Source organism: Caenorhabditis remanei, chromosome X (assembly GCF_010183535.1).
Source record: "Caenorhabditis remanei strain PX506 chromosome X, whole genome shotgun sequence".
In the NCBI taxonomy this organism is placed as follows: Eukaryota; Metazoa; Nematoda; class Chromadorea; order Rhabditida; family Rhabditidae; genus Caenorhabditis; species Caenorhabditis remanei.
This window is the reverse complement of record NC_071333.1, coordinates 11,701,286-11,718,283: the sequence shown is the minus strand read 5'-3', so window position 1 is coordinate 11,718,283 and position 16,998 is coordinate 11,701,286. Positions and strand designations below refer to the sequence as shown.

General features: G+C 37.8%; 2 protein-coding genes across 2 annotated transcripts; one reads left to right on the top strand and one right to left on the bottom strand.

Annotated features, from left to right (window-relative positions):
* Positions 1-3,602: 3,602 nt before the first annotated feature.
* GCK72_024311 (uncharacterized protein) lies at positions 3,603-9,845 on the top strand (the record flags this gene model as incomplete). Its single annotated transcript, XM_053735823.1, has 11 exons — positions 3,603-3,644; positions 3,765-3,894; positions 4,126-4,274; positions 4,324-4,523; positions 4,572-4,736; positions 4,783-4,906; positions 4,985-5,167; positions 5,269-5,375; positions 6,544-6,595; positions 9,227-9,404; positions 9,721-9,845. 11 exons carry the CDS (start codon positions 3,603-3,605, stop codon positions 9,843-9,845), a joined length of 1,455 nt encoding a protein of 484 aa, XP_053579389.1.
* A 393-nt stretch (positions 9,846-10,238) lies between these two features.
* On the bottom strand, positions 10,239-14,193 carry GCK72_024310 (uncharacterized protein; the record flags this gene model as incomplete). The annotated part of the gene is made up of 21 exons (XM_053735822.1): positions 10,239-10,345; positions 10,391-10,466; positions 10,511-10,771; positions 10,827-10,949; positions 10,994-11,159; positions 11,203-11,304; positions 11,351-11,475; positions 11,523-11,729; positions 11,781-11,966; positions 12,010-12,139; positions 12,182-12,282; positions 12,336-12,405; positions 12,457-12,761; positions 12,812-12,928; positions 12,981-13,147; positions 13,190-13,295; positions 13,345-13,443; positions 13,569-13,755; positions 13,805-13,886; positions 13,999-14,071; positions 14,116-14,193. 21 exons carry the CDS (start codon positions 14,191-14,193, stop codon positions 10,239-10,241), a joined length of 2,868 nt encoding a protein of 955 aa, XP_053579388.1.
* Between the last annotated feature and the right edge of the window lie 2,805 nt (positions 14,194-16,998).

The window sequence follows — 16,998 nt, the reverse complement described above, 5'->3', positions numbered from 1 at the left end:
AATCAAGGTGTGTGATTGAGAAATAATACAGATGAATTCGATCTAGCCATGGACAAATTCCTTGTGTTAGTGAGACTACATCGACTTTTTCGACTTCTTATTTTTTTAAACAAAGCACATGTATTTCATTTGAGAATTTAAACCAATAAGAATAGCAATTTTTAAACTCCGTCTCGAGTATTTTTAGAGCCACGATATGACTATGAAAGATTATTACAAAGTTTCGGAATGTCATCTAGTTATCCATATGTTTTGCGTTTGTCTGTTTTTTCAACCAATTTTTTATTTTGCTCACTAATATTTCCATCGGCTTGTAGCTTGCATGGCCATTCTCGTTTTTCATATAGTAGAACTTCTTCAACATTGCTTCGGCAATACCAATCTTATCAATGTTCTTTTATTCCTGTACTTTAAGGTTTCGCCGTTTGATTCTTCACGTTTTGCTATAAAAAATTTTTTCAACTTTCCATGAATAAAAATGCATATTTCATTCAATGTACGCTCTGTTCTTTTGAAGTTCACAAGCTAGTATAAAATGAGTTTTACAGATTTTACAATTCAAGTTGTTTTCATTGTAGTCATTCATACAAATTTAGCTTTCCTTTTTTGAATGCTTTCAAGTCCGGGCCATGTAGGCATCCATCTTTCCCTCCAATTATGAGAACATTACCTTAATTGTCCAAAAAAAAAGAGGCATTACCTCCCATCGAGAAAGGATTATACCTCAAACGTTGGACAACATCTGGGCTCTTGCGAGGGGTCAATCCGCAGTGGCGGCTTCTAAGAGACTATTTTATCTAGTCCATCAATCATAATTGTGGGACAATTGAATCCCTGTACACATTTTTGATTCCTTTCAAATCTCATTATATGAGAATCAGTTTAATGGTAGAATTGCACTCTTTTCGAAAGATTTCCTTTTTTTAGTTGGATAGTCTCCAAAAAGAGTATGTTGACAAAAAAGGAAAAAAAAAGTTCCAGGTGCAAGACCCACCAGCTGCGTTCTTGTACTAGTACCTTTCCGTCTCATCATTGAGTAAATGTTTTTAGGGACACGCCCCCATTCGACAACCATTATAACTATCAAAACATAATTCTGCTTCAAATCATGAGAAAAAAAATTTCTCATTATATTCTAGGATGCATACATATCCATGGTCTAACATGCAATACACATAATGATCATAATCGACCGAGATCTAATCGGTGACGATTGTGCAATTCATTCTCGCACGTCGTTTCTCACCCAACAAGCACCACAAGCAACACGTCAGATAAATACAATGTTTTGCGTTCTATCTTGATCTGCTCTATCATATTTTTTTCATTCTTTTTTTTTCATAATTCTCATCTATTCGTCATGATTTTCAAATTTCGACAACTTGGGGAAAACCAAAATTTCTGTTTCTATTAAAATGTTTCAATTCACTTCCGTGCATGTTTTCTCCCGCTTCGCCGAATCAAATGATAGGTTTTCGAGAGTGGATTAGCAGTTACTCAAGAGGCCGAGTTTGAATGGCTGGTAACCCATCTGCAAACAATACCAGTCGATGGTCCTGCACCTCTTTTATCGTACCGCTTCTGTTGTACTGTCTGTCCGTTCTCTACGCTGTCTCACCACATTCACAGCCCTAGTCTTTGTCGTAAACGAGCACTGTGTGTTTGTATGTAAAGGTATGAACGCCTTCTGTTTTATGGTGTGCGCTCGTAAATTTCCTCGGATCAAGTGAATGTTGGGAAACAATTCGGATTGTGTTCCTCTTTTTTTCTGTTCGTCTGATGAGTACTCTGTTTTGTTGGAAGTTTTTCATGGTTGGAACACAAATAGTTTTTGTCGAGTTGCCTTTTATCAACACGCTCGGTATTGCATATTAGTCAGCATCTTTTTTGGTGTGAACTACTTTTTTACGCCTAAAAATTATTTTGAAGAACGTTTTTAGTTGAAAAACGATGCTGTCTGCATCTAGCAATCATATCTTCATCTTCTGTTCTTTTCAATATTCATTTGAAAAAATGATGCCAGTTATCTCTGGACCATCACTTCCGGAAAAAAGAGTTCGGTCTTATGACAACCGAGAATTTGAAAAATTGAACCAGAGACAAACGGAAGCAAGAGTCTTGTGTTCAATGAGTAAAGACATTTCTCATTTTCTGCTTTGTTCGCCCTGCCACAACGATCAATCTTCGCGTTCACCAGCTGTGCACTAACCATCGTTTCATTTTTTTCTCACTAGTTTTTTTCCGTTTCCGATTCTCACCTGGCCTCCAATCGAATAATTGTTAAGGTTTGTTAGTGTACAACGTTAGTTTCTAAGGCGTTAAAATTTTTACGATTCTTCCTGACCGTTATCAAAATAATGGAATGTGGGAAATATTAGGCTATAATAAGAAACACTATTAAGGCAGGAAGTGTATATATTTTAGTGTTTTTCTGCATTTGTGTATTTTCATAGTGCTTCCTTCTAAATATAGAAACTAGCTTGCAAATCTAAAGTTCCGCCAAGTTTCATGTTCCCATCGTTGTTCTCCGTCACCGCCAATTTCACTTTTTGTCACCATCACTCAGTCCCTCCCTCTAAATTACGTCACCACAGTCTTCTTTCCAAGGAGAAAGACAGTGTGTCACGTTCTCGTATTCATTTCTTCTATATCCGCCCCGCCAAGACTTTATCACCTTTTCCATCCGACCGCCCACTTCCATCCGGCGAGCCCCTCATTTTTTTCGATTCCACTTGCAATCAGTTGTTCGAAGAGTGACAAGTGATGGGTGGAGAAGATAGATACAGACTATGACATAACTTGTGCTCCATACTTGCTGATAACTCTATTTGTCGATTGTACATTTTTTCTCGTTTCTCTCTGATTATCACACTATTTTGATCGGTTTGGCGTCAGAAACTCTGAAGTATTTTTTCAATCATATTGTCTCCTATTTTTCTACTGTTTTCAATTTTCTTTCACTATGTTTTTGGATTTCAGCATGAACTTTCGATGGCTCATTCTGCTGGTGTTATTATTTCGGACCGCTCTGTCCTCAGAAGAAGTTGTTGTCGTTGACATTTTGACCAACTCAACATCATTGGAGGAACCCACAGTGAGTTTATCTTCCTCGTTTTTCTATCTGTCCTCAATCTTCAACATGCCGAAATATAAATCTATGTCAGCTAATGACTGAGATTTATCAACAGAGTTTATCTAAGCAGGCGGACCCTTTCTATCTGTTGAGTCATTTCTCATTAGCTTCTGTCAACTTTCAATTGAATTGAATTGAATCACATTGAACTGAATTGCAAGGGAAAATAACACTTTTGATTCACCGGAAATCTCTATCAAAAAAGAATAAGATAACTGTAGACAAAAATGAAAAGTGATGAAACGAATGGAATGAACATTAATCTTCCTGTCATGACGATATTGGAGAGTCATAAATTTCAATTACACATGCGGCTTCTTTTTTTTGCTTCCGTAACTTGATTGATAACGCCGAATAGTGAAATATAACTGTGATAATTAATGATGATCGCAAGAAAACAGAGAAGTCAGGGCAGATTTTGATTTACTGATAGTTAGAATGAAAGTGACACTGTTTCGCTCAAGAATAGATGTGGTTCTGGCATTCCAAGAATAACAGAGTCGAACAATTGGTAAGTCAGAGACAATGTCATCGCCCATTTTTGGGGACTTCGAATTAGTACACGTTGGAATTGATACAAATATTTACCGAACGAAGAACAGACTCATTAATTAAGTGCTATGTGATTTAGGATGAATTCACATGTGAATGCGATGCAGAGGATTTGCTTGAAAAGGGAAACTACACGCTGACAGTAGAGCTCAGAAATATGCAAGTTCGACTCGTAGAGCCGTTCCGAGATGCCATCGCGTTTGTTGCAAGTGAGTTTGTTTGATTATGAAATGTTTTACAAAATAGAAACTTGTTAACCCAAGTAGTCCATAAAATCGAACAGTGACGGAGAAATAGTAATTTTGTAACCAGGTCTGTAATACCTTTCTAAAAGAAAACCTGGGTGAAAATGTCAAATGTTTTAGAGCTTATCATAATTTCCGATCATCTGGCTTGCTTTTTCCATTATTAGATTTTCAAACATGCAATTTGAATTTCAGGTGAGAAAACGCATCTTCTCGACTTAATCAAGTTTGTCACGCTTCGTGACATTCGATCTACCTACCCATTGCTTTTGAATTATACCGAATTCTACACAAATTTCGACGATCTGATTGGAACATTCAGAAATATTCTTACAACTGAAAATGTGAGACTAACTATTATAGAAGAGTCGAATCAGTATTATTTTGTTTCAGGCAATCTCACTTTCTGGTATCAAATATGAAGTCACCACTGCTGTTCAAAAATTTTTGAGCGCTCTTCTTCCTGATATGTTTTTATGTTTGTCAGTTGGAAAGTGTCGGACTGTGCCGCTAGAGTACCATAACTGCATGATGACTAGCACCGAGCATTGGTCTGAATACATTGGAAACACTCCGAACAAAATGGCGATGACGTGAGTATTCGTAACTTTTTATAAATTTCGAATGTAAATAATTTTCAGAATTGCCGATGCAATCTACCGGTATCGAAAAGTGGAGTTTGTTCTGGTTGATATGCATAAACAACTAATGAATGCACATTCTTTAACAGTGACTGACGGATGTCTCACAGAATACGTGACCACTCTTCCATGCAATTGCACAATGCTTGGAATTGTTCGATGCCAGTAAGAAATTATAGTTTCATAACATATTCGAATAAAATTATTCCAGCACATCATGCTCAGATTCTATGGAAACTTGTTTTGGAAAGTATTCTCGTGAATGGGCAGCAAAATTGCATTTGATGAAAAATATGACGAGCACGAAGAAGTCATTTTTAGAAGAATTTTTGACGGTAATCATCTTGAAATTAACGCAAAATTTTTTTGCGGCATCTTCATGTAAGGTTCACTCATCCGATAATATTTTACAGCTCAAAAAGACCATCTTCTCCGTCATACGACTTTTCATCGAACGAAAATCGTTTTTGTACGCCGAACAGGTGTTCAAATCTTGTGGACCGCTAGGAGAGATGATAATTCACCCATCAAAACATGTCGCTCAAATCCACTCGCCTGGACCGTTCGTTTCCCGAGCAGACAATGCCGTGAGAGAGGTTGGTTTCTGCTGTCGGCGAGCTCTTTGTGCAGTCCGTATTTATTGCATAATCACTCCGTTCCCTCCTTTTGATGTTTTCAACTTTCCAATTTTTTACAGCTTCAACTTTCGGCAAAGTCGTGGGACCGGTTTGGAAGAAAAATTTGTGATCATACAGGCGTTGTTCTGCATCCAGGATATTGCTTTGATGGAACCAAAGTAATTAAGTAAGTAGTCATGTTTTGTTGTCTGTTAGGAACAAAATATGAAGGGGTGCATGGATAAGGTAAACATTCGGAACACAAGCTGGTTGAACACCTGCTAATTAAGTAATGAGGATATGCTCATCTCGGCTCTTTTTGAATTTTACCGGATTGAGCAAATAATTTGGTTTTGAACAGGACAGGAGCGAAGTACCTTACATGATTTGACAAACAGCACGTTTATGTTCCCATGTTTAATAACTTATTTCAAATTTCGAAATTTCACAAATTTTCACTGGCAGAATCTTTGTTTGCCTTTACCAATTCTCAAAATGACACTTTCTAGAGACAAAGAGTTTTTTCTATCTTTTCCTGCCTATGTTGAGAGATAGATGACAGTGTTTATTTCCCAATGAAGGAATTTTTATTCATGTTCCCAGAGGGCAAATAGATGCATAAATCTCAAGATATGAATCAGGTGGTTTTACGATTGGTTGGTACTAACCAAGGTTGATGGCCGGTCATTCAAGTACTAGAAGTTTCTTATTGAATAGTGAATGAAGGGATAAGGGTCAAAAGTAGACATTGCATGCCACTCGAGAGCACATCTTCCTTTTTCTTCTCTCTCACGTAATTAACTATTTCATTACGCAGCTCACGTTGTTCATTGTCATAAAAGAGAGAAATTTGAAAAGAAGGAAAGGAAAAGATAATTGGAGATGGGCTTTTCAAAAGTGAAATAGTTCAATCAACCACGGAGAGACTGCATATTAGGTAGTTCCGGAGCTATTTCGAAAATGTTTCATTCATTTGAATTAATTAACCCTCCCCTCCTTCCACGTTCACCCTTTTGAAACCTGTCAATTTCAAATCGAAGTACTTTTTCCATCCTATCAGTGCTATCAAATGACCAGTAAAGGTTTGGTCTGTCAAAAAATTTACATGTCCGGCACCCGCCACTCACGAGATAGTGTATGAAACGTATGAAACGCAGACAATGGCTCATGCCGGTCGAAAAAGAATTGAGGGAAGAGGGGCGGGGCGACGGGAGGAAGACCGACGACGGCGCGGTCGGGTATGTTCAGCCAGTCGGTCGGAAACGAAGAAAGGGCCTCACCATGCACTCCCTACTGATTATTCTGACTTCATGTTTACTTTTAAATGGACTCGTTCAAACCGCCAAAAATTCCAGAATTCAACATGAACTGGCACCGATTACCAAAGATGTCCGACCGAAGTCAATGGTGAGTAGTTTCAATCTTTTTGGACTTTACACTCTTTTTCCAAAATCTGTTGTGGGGGTGTAAACGGTTTTAGCGGGAAAATGGTTTTTTGTTGATATACGACACCCCAATTTTTTAATCAAATTTTAGTTTAAAAGTGTATTGCACTTTGTCCGCTTGGCCACTTTTACATTGTTTTAAGTGCTTTTTGTAATTCCATTTTTTTAACAGCAGTTTTTTGCAGTTTTCTGCTGCAGTTAAAAAAAAGAAAAAGAACATTTTTTCTCCGAACTGAAAATGATATTAGTAAAAACTGGTTGCTTGAAAAATTCTAAATTCGATTTGAATACTCCACATGATGCTTCTCATGCTTGTTGCTCGCAATTGGGTTTAATTAGTCGTTGAATGTTTGTTTTACACCTTCTGCTTAATGTATATCCAATAGCCAATAGGGCACTTCAATACGTTCCGTACTATACATGTAAGGCATCTATATTTGTACATTTTCTCTGAAGGGCAAGCAAGAGGTGAAGCAGAAGCAGATCCATTTGTAAAACAACTCGAGTTTGATAAATGTCTTATGGCACGCGTGCCGTAACCCCCTATGGGGTTTTGTTGAATCATATCGCAACGCTCTCCTTTCCAATAAAATTTCACCATCTTCCTTGTCTCACCTTGAACATCCTCATTTTCACATGTGATAATGGGCTACGAGGTGAAAAAACAGAAGGAATTGGTGAATTTCTGAGATAGGTAAAGGTTGTGATTTGTCAACCGAGACGCAAAAAAGAATTCATTCCCTTTTTTTGACTTCAGTAGTTTTTTCTTTGTATCTGCGTTTTTTGTTGCATCTTATGGTGACACAAAAGAGCGTCTGATTGACTCAACGAACATGAAAAAGGGCCAAAAAAGGAAGCAAGCAGTGTTTTTTTTTCCAGCTGTCATGTCCGTGACAACAAGTGCTTGAGAACAAGAAGCATCATAAAAATGTCCAAGTTGTCAGCACCATTTTTACGATTTCAGTAGTGGTCCCTTCAGTTTCAATGCGTACTGAGTCGCCACTAAGAAAGGAGACAACAAACTGGTCACCCGAAAATCCCCAAGAGTATCGTTTGCCACCGCGGCACTCGAAACCCACACAAAACTCTTTTATGTACTCCATGAGAAGACTTTGATAATTCGTAGAGACCCACAAAGACAATGTGTCAGAAGTGAATGATGATTTTGTACATCTTTGCGGATATAGAAGGGAGATGAGAACATGAAAACGAGGAGGACCGGAAATTGCGAAATGGCATATTAATGCTACGATTCACTCGGCAAAAAAGCGTCTGCCTTTGAATAGCTAACTAGCAGTTATCTTGAGATCCCGAGAAAACAGAGCTTTGTATGTTTCCCTTAGATGGATTCGAAATTTTGAAATATTTGAAGAACATTTTTCTTGAAACTTTAAAACTACTGAAAATTACTTGGAACTTCAAAAGTATCGGGAACTCGGACACGTTTTCTTGTAACGTATAGTTTCTTGTTGTTTTCTTCTACATAATCCATTTCCATTCTCTCAGAAACAAGTCAAGTCAGCCTGAACCAACGCGTTCTTTGTTTTCTTGTCCCATTTCGTTTATAAATTAGTTCTCCCCTTCTCCTCCTCCATTTCTGGCCTTTTTCTCATCTGTCCATCTTAGTATTGTTTCCTCGTCTTCCATTTTTTGTTCAAGATTCTGACTTCAGGGAATCATTTTGATGTGTCCCTTCTTTGAACATACACCGCCGCACGTCAAAAAGACGAACAAGTTCGGAGCATGAAAGCGCAAGGGCACAAATAATTGCTGTGTGCCTGCGCCCATTAAAAAAAAAGAATTGGTGGGAGAGGATAAGGCGCGCGTGAGGAACAAGAGAAGAAAGAAAAATGAGTGGCCCATATATACGTATAGTTGTTTATAATTTATGAGGGCCACCGCTTCAGGAAATCTCTTGCTTTCCTTTTTTTCTGTTTTTTCATATTGTGCTCATTGAAAGTGCATTGCAGAAGACAGGATTAAAAGTATTACATTGTTAAACAATGAATTGTTGAACATTACACAACTGAGAAAAACACAACACAGCTCCAGTAGTTTGTTTGCATTGTTTTAGCCTTTTTGTAACATTTTTGGCATTTAGAGTCGAATAATTTGAGGCAATTATTCATTGCTTCCAGCTAAGGACCAATTGAAAAGAGTGCAAACATTGAGTCACAAACCACCCTCCAAAATCTTTTGGGCTCTTTTCTTCTCAAAAGGGTACCCTTCCATCCATCATTAAAAAGAGGGATCACTTGACACACTTAAGCTCTTTTTTTCTGCTTCCCATGCCAAGGTGACACGAAGAAACTAGTAATTTCGGATAGCACATGAAGATTTTCTCTTTTTTTTTGGCTATTCCTAGAAGTATCATGACATGCTAAGTATCCAGATGGTCGCGCATTTCGTTTTTCAATGTCGAGATAAGATCTGACAGCACTCACTGAAGTTCATTAACCGGGGGCATTGAAGAATAGGGAAGTGTGGGGATGTGAAGAATGAAAACACCTTGTTTAATGAGGTCGCAAGGTGATATATTCGTGAAATTCATTGGGTGGCCAGTTGATTTAATGACTTTTTTGGTTAATTGCAGATGGACTGGATCGAGAAAAAGAATGAGAAGAAAATTGCTGTAGAAGGGTCGGCTAGTCCGTTGTGGGATGATGAGGACTCTGATGGATTTGAAGGATCGGGATCTGGAATGCCACCAAATATTATTAACAGAAATCCAGTGAAGGCTGTAATTCAACAAGATCATCCTAAAAATATTGGTACGTTTTTCAATTAGAAAGATTTCTTATGCTCCAAAACTAAAGCTCTCACCCTGGACGCTTATATAGATTTTTGTGTCATATACCCAAAGGACAATGACTTTACCAACAAAGCCAGTCGGACCCATTTTCTCATTCTTTCTTTTCTCTCGGCGCTCTCGCTTACACTTAATCCCGGAAAATTACCTCGTAGCGCACTTTTTGACCACAACTTTTACGAGCCGAAATAGTAGAAGATGAATAGAATACAATGGGATGAGAGAAAAATGGGAACGAAATGAGAAGAACTATTAAAATTTACAACTGTTAATTTCAGATCTTTCAACAAACCCGAAAGGACCATCAGTTATTGTCACAGAGCAAGGAGTGCAACCAGATGGCTCATCGACTCTCACTATCTTCACTTCTCTTATCTTTATTGCAATTATCAGGCTCTTCTGAGTCACTATTTTCCTTGGTTATTAGTCTCCGTTCTCCGTTAGTGATAGTCAAACCATCCCGGTCGTGTTCGTGCCCTTTTCCTTTCCTGTCATTTTTGTGCTCATCGTCACCAAAGTTTTCAAACCTCCGACCAATACTTGATGCCACGTTTTATGGGTATTACAATTTGTTCTGTTTTCTCCACTTCTCGAAGTTTTTTATCAGGTTTTGGCTTGTGAATCAACCTCGGGTCAGATTCGCAGTCAGATTATTCCAATTCTGGTTCCCGATTTCTCTTCTTTCCAAGTTTTATAAGCCTATCGATTCGCTTTTGTACCTCATTATTAAAATAATAATTCATTGTTCTTATTATCCAACACCAAATTTGTATTCCCATCAATGCATTTAATAAAATTAATAGTGAGTAAAATATTTAATTTCCTTTCGTTCGGTTTCAATCTCAAAAGTGAGAATCTCAGATGGACGAATTGTGAACGATCCGGTTTTAGATACAGCAGATCCTGAAACATTAGTGTGGTGTACCGTTTGAGATCCGGATGACTCACTTAAACTTCCTTTTTGTTTATTAGCTCCCAGCAGCAATGGTTTGAAGGAGAGAATGTCCAAGTTTGCAAACAAGTTCTATAAAACATTAATTAATTATTCTTAAATAGTTGTTATAATACCTTCGGATTAAAACTTTCAGCAACTGCGAATTGCTTCGATTCAGGTCCATCGTTATGATAAATATGCTCGAATCTAACCAAACTATTCTTCTTGTGCCATCTCTCCAAGGTGAGAAGATTAAGATACAAAGGTAACTCTTGTGTAAGTCCGGAGTACTCTAATTTTCTATTAAACTCAAACTTTTCTGAATTTTTAGAAAATGCCAACACTGGTTGGTGGAAGTTTTCAGAAACAAGTGGGCGAAGTTGAACAGCAGAAGCCTGTGAAATCAGTTTATGTTTTTCGTTTGTCCCAATTCCAATAGAATCAGATTACCTTAACATCCGTGAATAAAACAATATGCTTGCCCATGGCTACAAGACCATTGCCGTCTTTTCCAGGTTCGTCTAAAGCTTCTTCAACTCCAAAGTGATCATCATAAAAACAACGGCGATGAAGCTTAATTTGTTACTCAATAGTTAGATGATGATAAAAACGGTTACCATAATTTCAACCACACCATCTGTTGCCATCATTCCTTGGGCTCTGTCAGTGATCAAACTAAACTGATCATTACCATCTTTGATGTATCCAAAACTAGTTAGTGGGTAGTAATTTCCTGCAATTGGTTCAGTATCCAAATAATCAAAGGAAGTAGCTCCACCAAAGCTAAAAAACATAAAGTTATAAAAAATTCAGCATCAAAACCTACAATCTCTTCATAACTTGGCGACCATTGGAATCAGTGAACGATACGTTCTTTGACTGTACATCGGTGATGTATCTTGTGATGAACTCTTTGGTAATAGGATTTCTGGAATCGAATCATTATTTTTAAATTTTTTCCCTATTCATCAAACTTGGTCTCCTTTGGAATTGGTCCGACAATCCATTCGAACTCCAAGTAGTTCTTTCCTTTTGGAAGTCGAATCTGTTGAGAAATCCAGGGGTTCACCTTCTGTCTCACTTCATTCGTGATGCCGCCCTATAATATCGATTAATACAGTGTTTGATAAGATACCAAAAGTTTACCGTTACAACTTCTAAGGCAATTTTTGATGTGAATGCAATTGGTTGCTGAGTTTTCGGACGGAAGATGTACGCACCAGATGGCTGATCGTCTTTTGAGTCAATACCTTCGTAATAGAAGAACTCTTGGCGAATACTTCTCCTCTTATTGGTTGCTTTTTCAGTTACATATGAAAGATATCCTTGAGCATCGAATCCAGCAATAAGATGCTAAAAAATGATAGAATGATTAGACAATCTGAAATTACAATAATGTTTTACCTCATTCTGAATCTCAATTTTTGCATCTGCCTTCTTTTTGCTTTTTAAATGAATATTAACAATTGAATTTCCTTTCGACACTGTAATTGTAGTGTATCCTAGCGGTGGCACTCTAACCAAAACGTGTATCTCATATAAAGACCTGTCGGCGTTTTTCAATTGGTCAACTTTGAATGTCTCAACAACCTGAAATTCAAATGTCGACCACTATCATAGTCTGTTGATCAACCTGGCTTTCAATAACATTCTTGTTCGCATCTCGAACTGTTGCAGATTTTTGACCGTATGGAATGCGAATTGTTCCGTTGTAATATCTTCCATGTGAGTTGAAAATGACTATTGAGAACTCTTCCTGGTTACTATAATCGCGAATACAATGTAACAAATGTTCTGTCTCATACCTGATTGGTTTGCAAATAGTTTCATTAAGAAGAGGGCATATGACCAACTTTGGCTCAACTCCATTCGGATTCATTGCGCTCATAAAATCGTTGATCACGGCCTAAAATTAATGAAATTGATATGGAATTATCAATCCTAATTGCTATAACTTACCTCAACTTCAGACATTCCTCTAGCCAATTGTTTTTCATAATCCCTTGTCACATTTTCTTTTGCAGTTCCTCTGAAAACGGTTATTATCAAATATAACAGCTGATCTAAGATCTAAACTAACGTCACAGCATCGTGATGTTGTACCAATGCAGACGCTTCCCGAAGTATATTCAAATCAGACTCATCTTCTGGTCCCAAATCAGCAATAACATCGAGTTGTTTAGCCAACTGCAACATTGAACTTGCCTGTCGGATCATTCCTTTAAATGCAGGTCGGCTGGTGAAATATCCTGTCCAATACGAATGTTTTCCAGATGCATACGGGAAGAAATCATCGTTTTTCACAGATAGTTTGGGAGACCGACTTTGAACAGCTTTGGTATAACATGCTGGTGTTGAATAGATCACTCGTATGTTTTCAGAAGACTGAAATATTTCTTGAGATTGCAGAAAAAACACTTAGAATAAGCTCTCACATAAGTTTTCATATGTTTGATCAGTTTATCCAAGTTGACGTACCAGGAGTTAGCATTGGTGTATTGGAAGTCACTACCCATCAATAGCATGACTTGATTTGTTTTTTGATGAGCAGCCTGAATAACCCAACAGAATATGGTAAACTTTTTGATTATACAGAAATATCACCTGTTTCTTGATATGCTCTGCAAAAGCATTTACTTTCTGCTTAACATTATATCCTTCGAGGTCCACATTATCCATGATTGGATCATCTCCACAGAGAGAATCAAAACAGAAGCCTTCCGGCGGTCCATAGTTATCATTGAAAAATGCGCCGGTGAAAATTTGAGTGCCTGAAATAAAATTTGGAATCAACTAGACAATCAGACGCATACCCAAATCATCTGATGCGTTCCAGTTGAACTCCAAAGTTTTATTTTTCAAGCGTAATTCTTTTTCGAGATAATGAATACGAGCAAAGTAAAGAGAAGAGTAACCCATCTGAACAAAGAATAAGTGAAAATGACGTGAATGAGCTGAAATTGAATACCTGAGCATAAATATTGGCCATTTCACGAGAGTGCCCAAATGGGTCGATTTGCCATCCGGATACTGGTTTTCCACAATCTCCAAATATTTGCTCCAATCTCTGTAAATTTGAAACCCGTTGTTTTTCTCAAAAAGGTGTTCCCCCTTCTTTGAACCGAACATTGTATCCAATTGAGTCATAACACCAGGATACAAAAATTGAGTAAGAAGAAGAATACAACTAACTTGTAATCCAAGAGTCATTTGATCAATGATATCAACATAATGCGAAGTGGCTTCGTCGTTTTGTACCCATCCACCTCCAATTATTTCAATTTGTCCATTTTTCACGAGCTTTTGTAATTGGTGTCTCTCATAGTCCCCATTGCTTGTATACCATCTCCACAGGAAACCAGTTTCAGCGAAAGAGAATCTAAAACAACTTTTTTCTATTATAGAATAATATTCTATCGTTTTATCACCTTCTATCCGGATTTTTCAATAGCTCGTCTATAACCGTATTATATATGTATTGCACGCCAACAGGAACTAACTCGGGTTTTGCTATAATAAACAAAATTAGAGGATACCCTAAGGCAAATGATGAACTAGGAACATAAACAACTGACAAAAAACATGCCTCCCCAGTAATACTGATCAACAGTCTTGATCCAACCTAGATCGTCATGAGTATGAGGAATCAAGTGAGCCGTGATGACATCTGGATCGGGATCTATTTCATGACAGGTCTGAATCATTATTCCTTTCCTCCATAATTTTGCTTTTCACTCACGTCCCAAGCACAATCTTGAAGTGATTTCTCAATCTGCAGATATAGACAGAGAATAAGAAGGAAAGGTAGCGCCTTCATTGGGTTTGCCAACGTGAGTGATAGTTTGAACGAAGGGTATTCTGAATGGGGGGAGTTGTCGAGGTCAACGATAAGAATGTGATGTTTACTTTCCCCTAATCACCCCTTATATAGTTGTGTATCTGTAACCCTACACCATATAAACGATTGAGGTGTCATCTATCAGTAGAGAATGAAGATACTTGCAGAGATCTTGACAAACAAAATTATAAACAAAATTGAATTGTTTATGAGGCGAACTATTTTGAAGTTGAAAAATCAAAAATCATCAATAATCCAGTCCACTCTTTTTTTCTGGAAACATCACTTGAGAAACTTGTCATTCTTAGCACTCAACATAGTAAAAAGTTCATCGGAAACAACAACGAGTGTATTGGGTACGCGCGTTCCTGCATTGCATTTTTGCCACAAAAGTCTTTCTTTGGGATTAGTTTGACGAAGCGATGGTTTGCGTTTTTGTGATATGCACCACAACTTCCTTCGTTTCGGTCGCGTCAGCCGCAGAGCACGTCGGCAATGAAATTGAAATTGGAGTGCTCCATTGGCAGATGTTCAGCAAATGTCCTTCCTGCTCCAGTCGTATTTTCGTTTTTACCGAGATTAGGGTAATCGAGACATCACAGAGCATTCATTACTGACTCTTCTTCTTCTTTCTTTTTTCCGTCATTGCTCTTCCTGGTCCCCAATAACATTGAGATCCTAATCAAAAACGCACTGAGCACAAACCACCCGCAGGACACCAGAATTATTTGAGATTTTTCAGGTTTTCTCAGAGATTTACCCATTTTATTCGTAACGAAGCCAAAGCAATTACTTAATTTGGAGTCGTATATACGGGAATCTTGGTGGAAAATCTTGTGAACCTATTTTTCTTTAACTTGGCCTTTTGAAGTTCCTCATTAATTTTATGAGGACCTCTAGTACTACCCATTGCTTGCTACCGTAGTTCATTCAAGAGGCGGAGCTTCGAAACCGCGCATCTTTTTTGGGTAACTGTTTTATTAGTAGTACGTGCAGCTGTGTACGTGAACATTCGCCTACGTTTTCTCTGGAATAAAACGGAAACATGTTTTCATTTTTTAGTCAAGCGGATCAAATTTTTTAGTTGACCAACTTAAACCAGCATATTAGCACAAAGAAATGCAATGCAAAACTGGGAGCAGTGTCTTGTCTTGCATGAAACCACCCAGAAAAATGTTCGCGGACTCTCATTCTTGATCCATATTTCCCCTTATACTCAATCCCATTCTGTGGCTTCTATCTTGCAATTTGTTATGTGTTAAAGTGTCGAGAGCAAAAAACTGACTGCTGTTTGAAGATGATCCTCTCTCACCTCGTGTCAGCTAATTTCATTACGTTTGACTCTGTTTCGTGCTCCCACACACAAAATCATTCCCCTTCATATTTCATCCTCAATCTGCTGGCCATGAAGTAGTTAGAGCGAGCGTCGTGTGAGTGAGTGCACCAATTGTTTGAATTATGACCGTTATACAGGAAAGTAAAAATATTATTGAGCACCTTTTGCTTGATCTATTTCAGGATTTAGATCCTATTATTTGAGCACATTCCTCCAGTTTATTTTGAGGAACTGGTTGGGCTAGAAACGCAAAAGTGAAAAATTCCAGAATTCAGCTAAGAACCTATGAAATAGTGATTCAAAACTATAACGCTGTCTAGATTTATTTTAACATTCTAATTTGCAAACTTCCAATTTCAAATTCCTGAAAAGGTAATCCATAGCATCCCGCATACCATGAACCGCAAAACGACATCATCCAGTCATTCAAGCGCATCACACTCTTCTTTTTTCTCTTTTTCCTTTTTCTAGAGTGCAATCCAATCTTCTCAATATTTCTACATCGTCTTCAGAAGGTAAGAGCATTTGTGATGTTATTCGAAATAAGAGAAAAATGACAAGAGGGTTCTTCGTAGAGTCAGTTTCCCTGTTCTTCTTGTTTTTGAACTTCTATGAGCCGTGAAAAAAATAAAAGTCACATCCTTTCTTCCCTTTATACAATTTTCCTCCTCTGACATCTTCATCTTCAAGAAAATATGAAATACATCTCATATGTGTTCTTTTCATATTCTTCATGTTCCCATATGTTACTAATCACCAGTTTCCTGTTGCTTACTAGCTTGTCAGCCGTTTTTCGGATTTCTCTGCCTATACCACAACTCCTTAAACATCATAACCCAGATCGAAAAAAAGAAAAACAACAAACATCATTTCTATTTTTGTACATTGGACCCCTCGATTATTTTAGCACTGTCCACCACACGCACCACCTCTCTTTCCGTTTCCCTTAGTTCCATCCAGGAATCGGATAATTTTCCTCTCATCGAGCACCACGACCACCACCAAAAAGTGTGCATGAGCGGTCGCAGCTTCCCGTAATCAAGGTAAGACACGTAGGCATTTTATGAAAACATGATTGTGTTTTGGAAATCGAGAAGAAAAACTGGTCTTTATAAAAAGAGAGTGCACCTTGAGAAGAAAACGGAAAGAAGCTGAACGGAGGAAATTTTTAAAATGGGGGGGGGGCGAGCTTTTCAAAGAAAAATATATTCAAATTGCACAACGATCTTGTCTTGGCGTTGTCGTCATTGTGGCCCCGGATTGAGAATGCCAGAGATTTTTTGTTTTATTTGCTCTTTCACCTCTCTGCCACCTCTCAAGGACAATCCAATTTCCATCAAATACTTGAGATCTTCATATACTTCATGCAAAGATTTGTTCCAATTCTTTTTTTATTCTCTGGACTTTTTGTTGATTGCAACATTTGTTTTGTTCCTAACTGTGTTTTA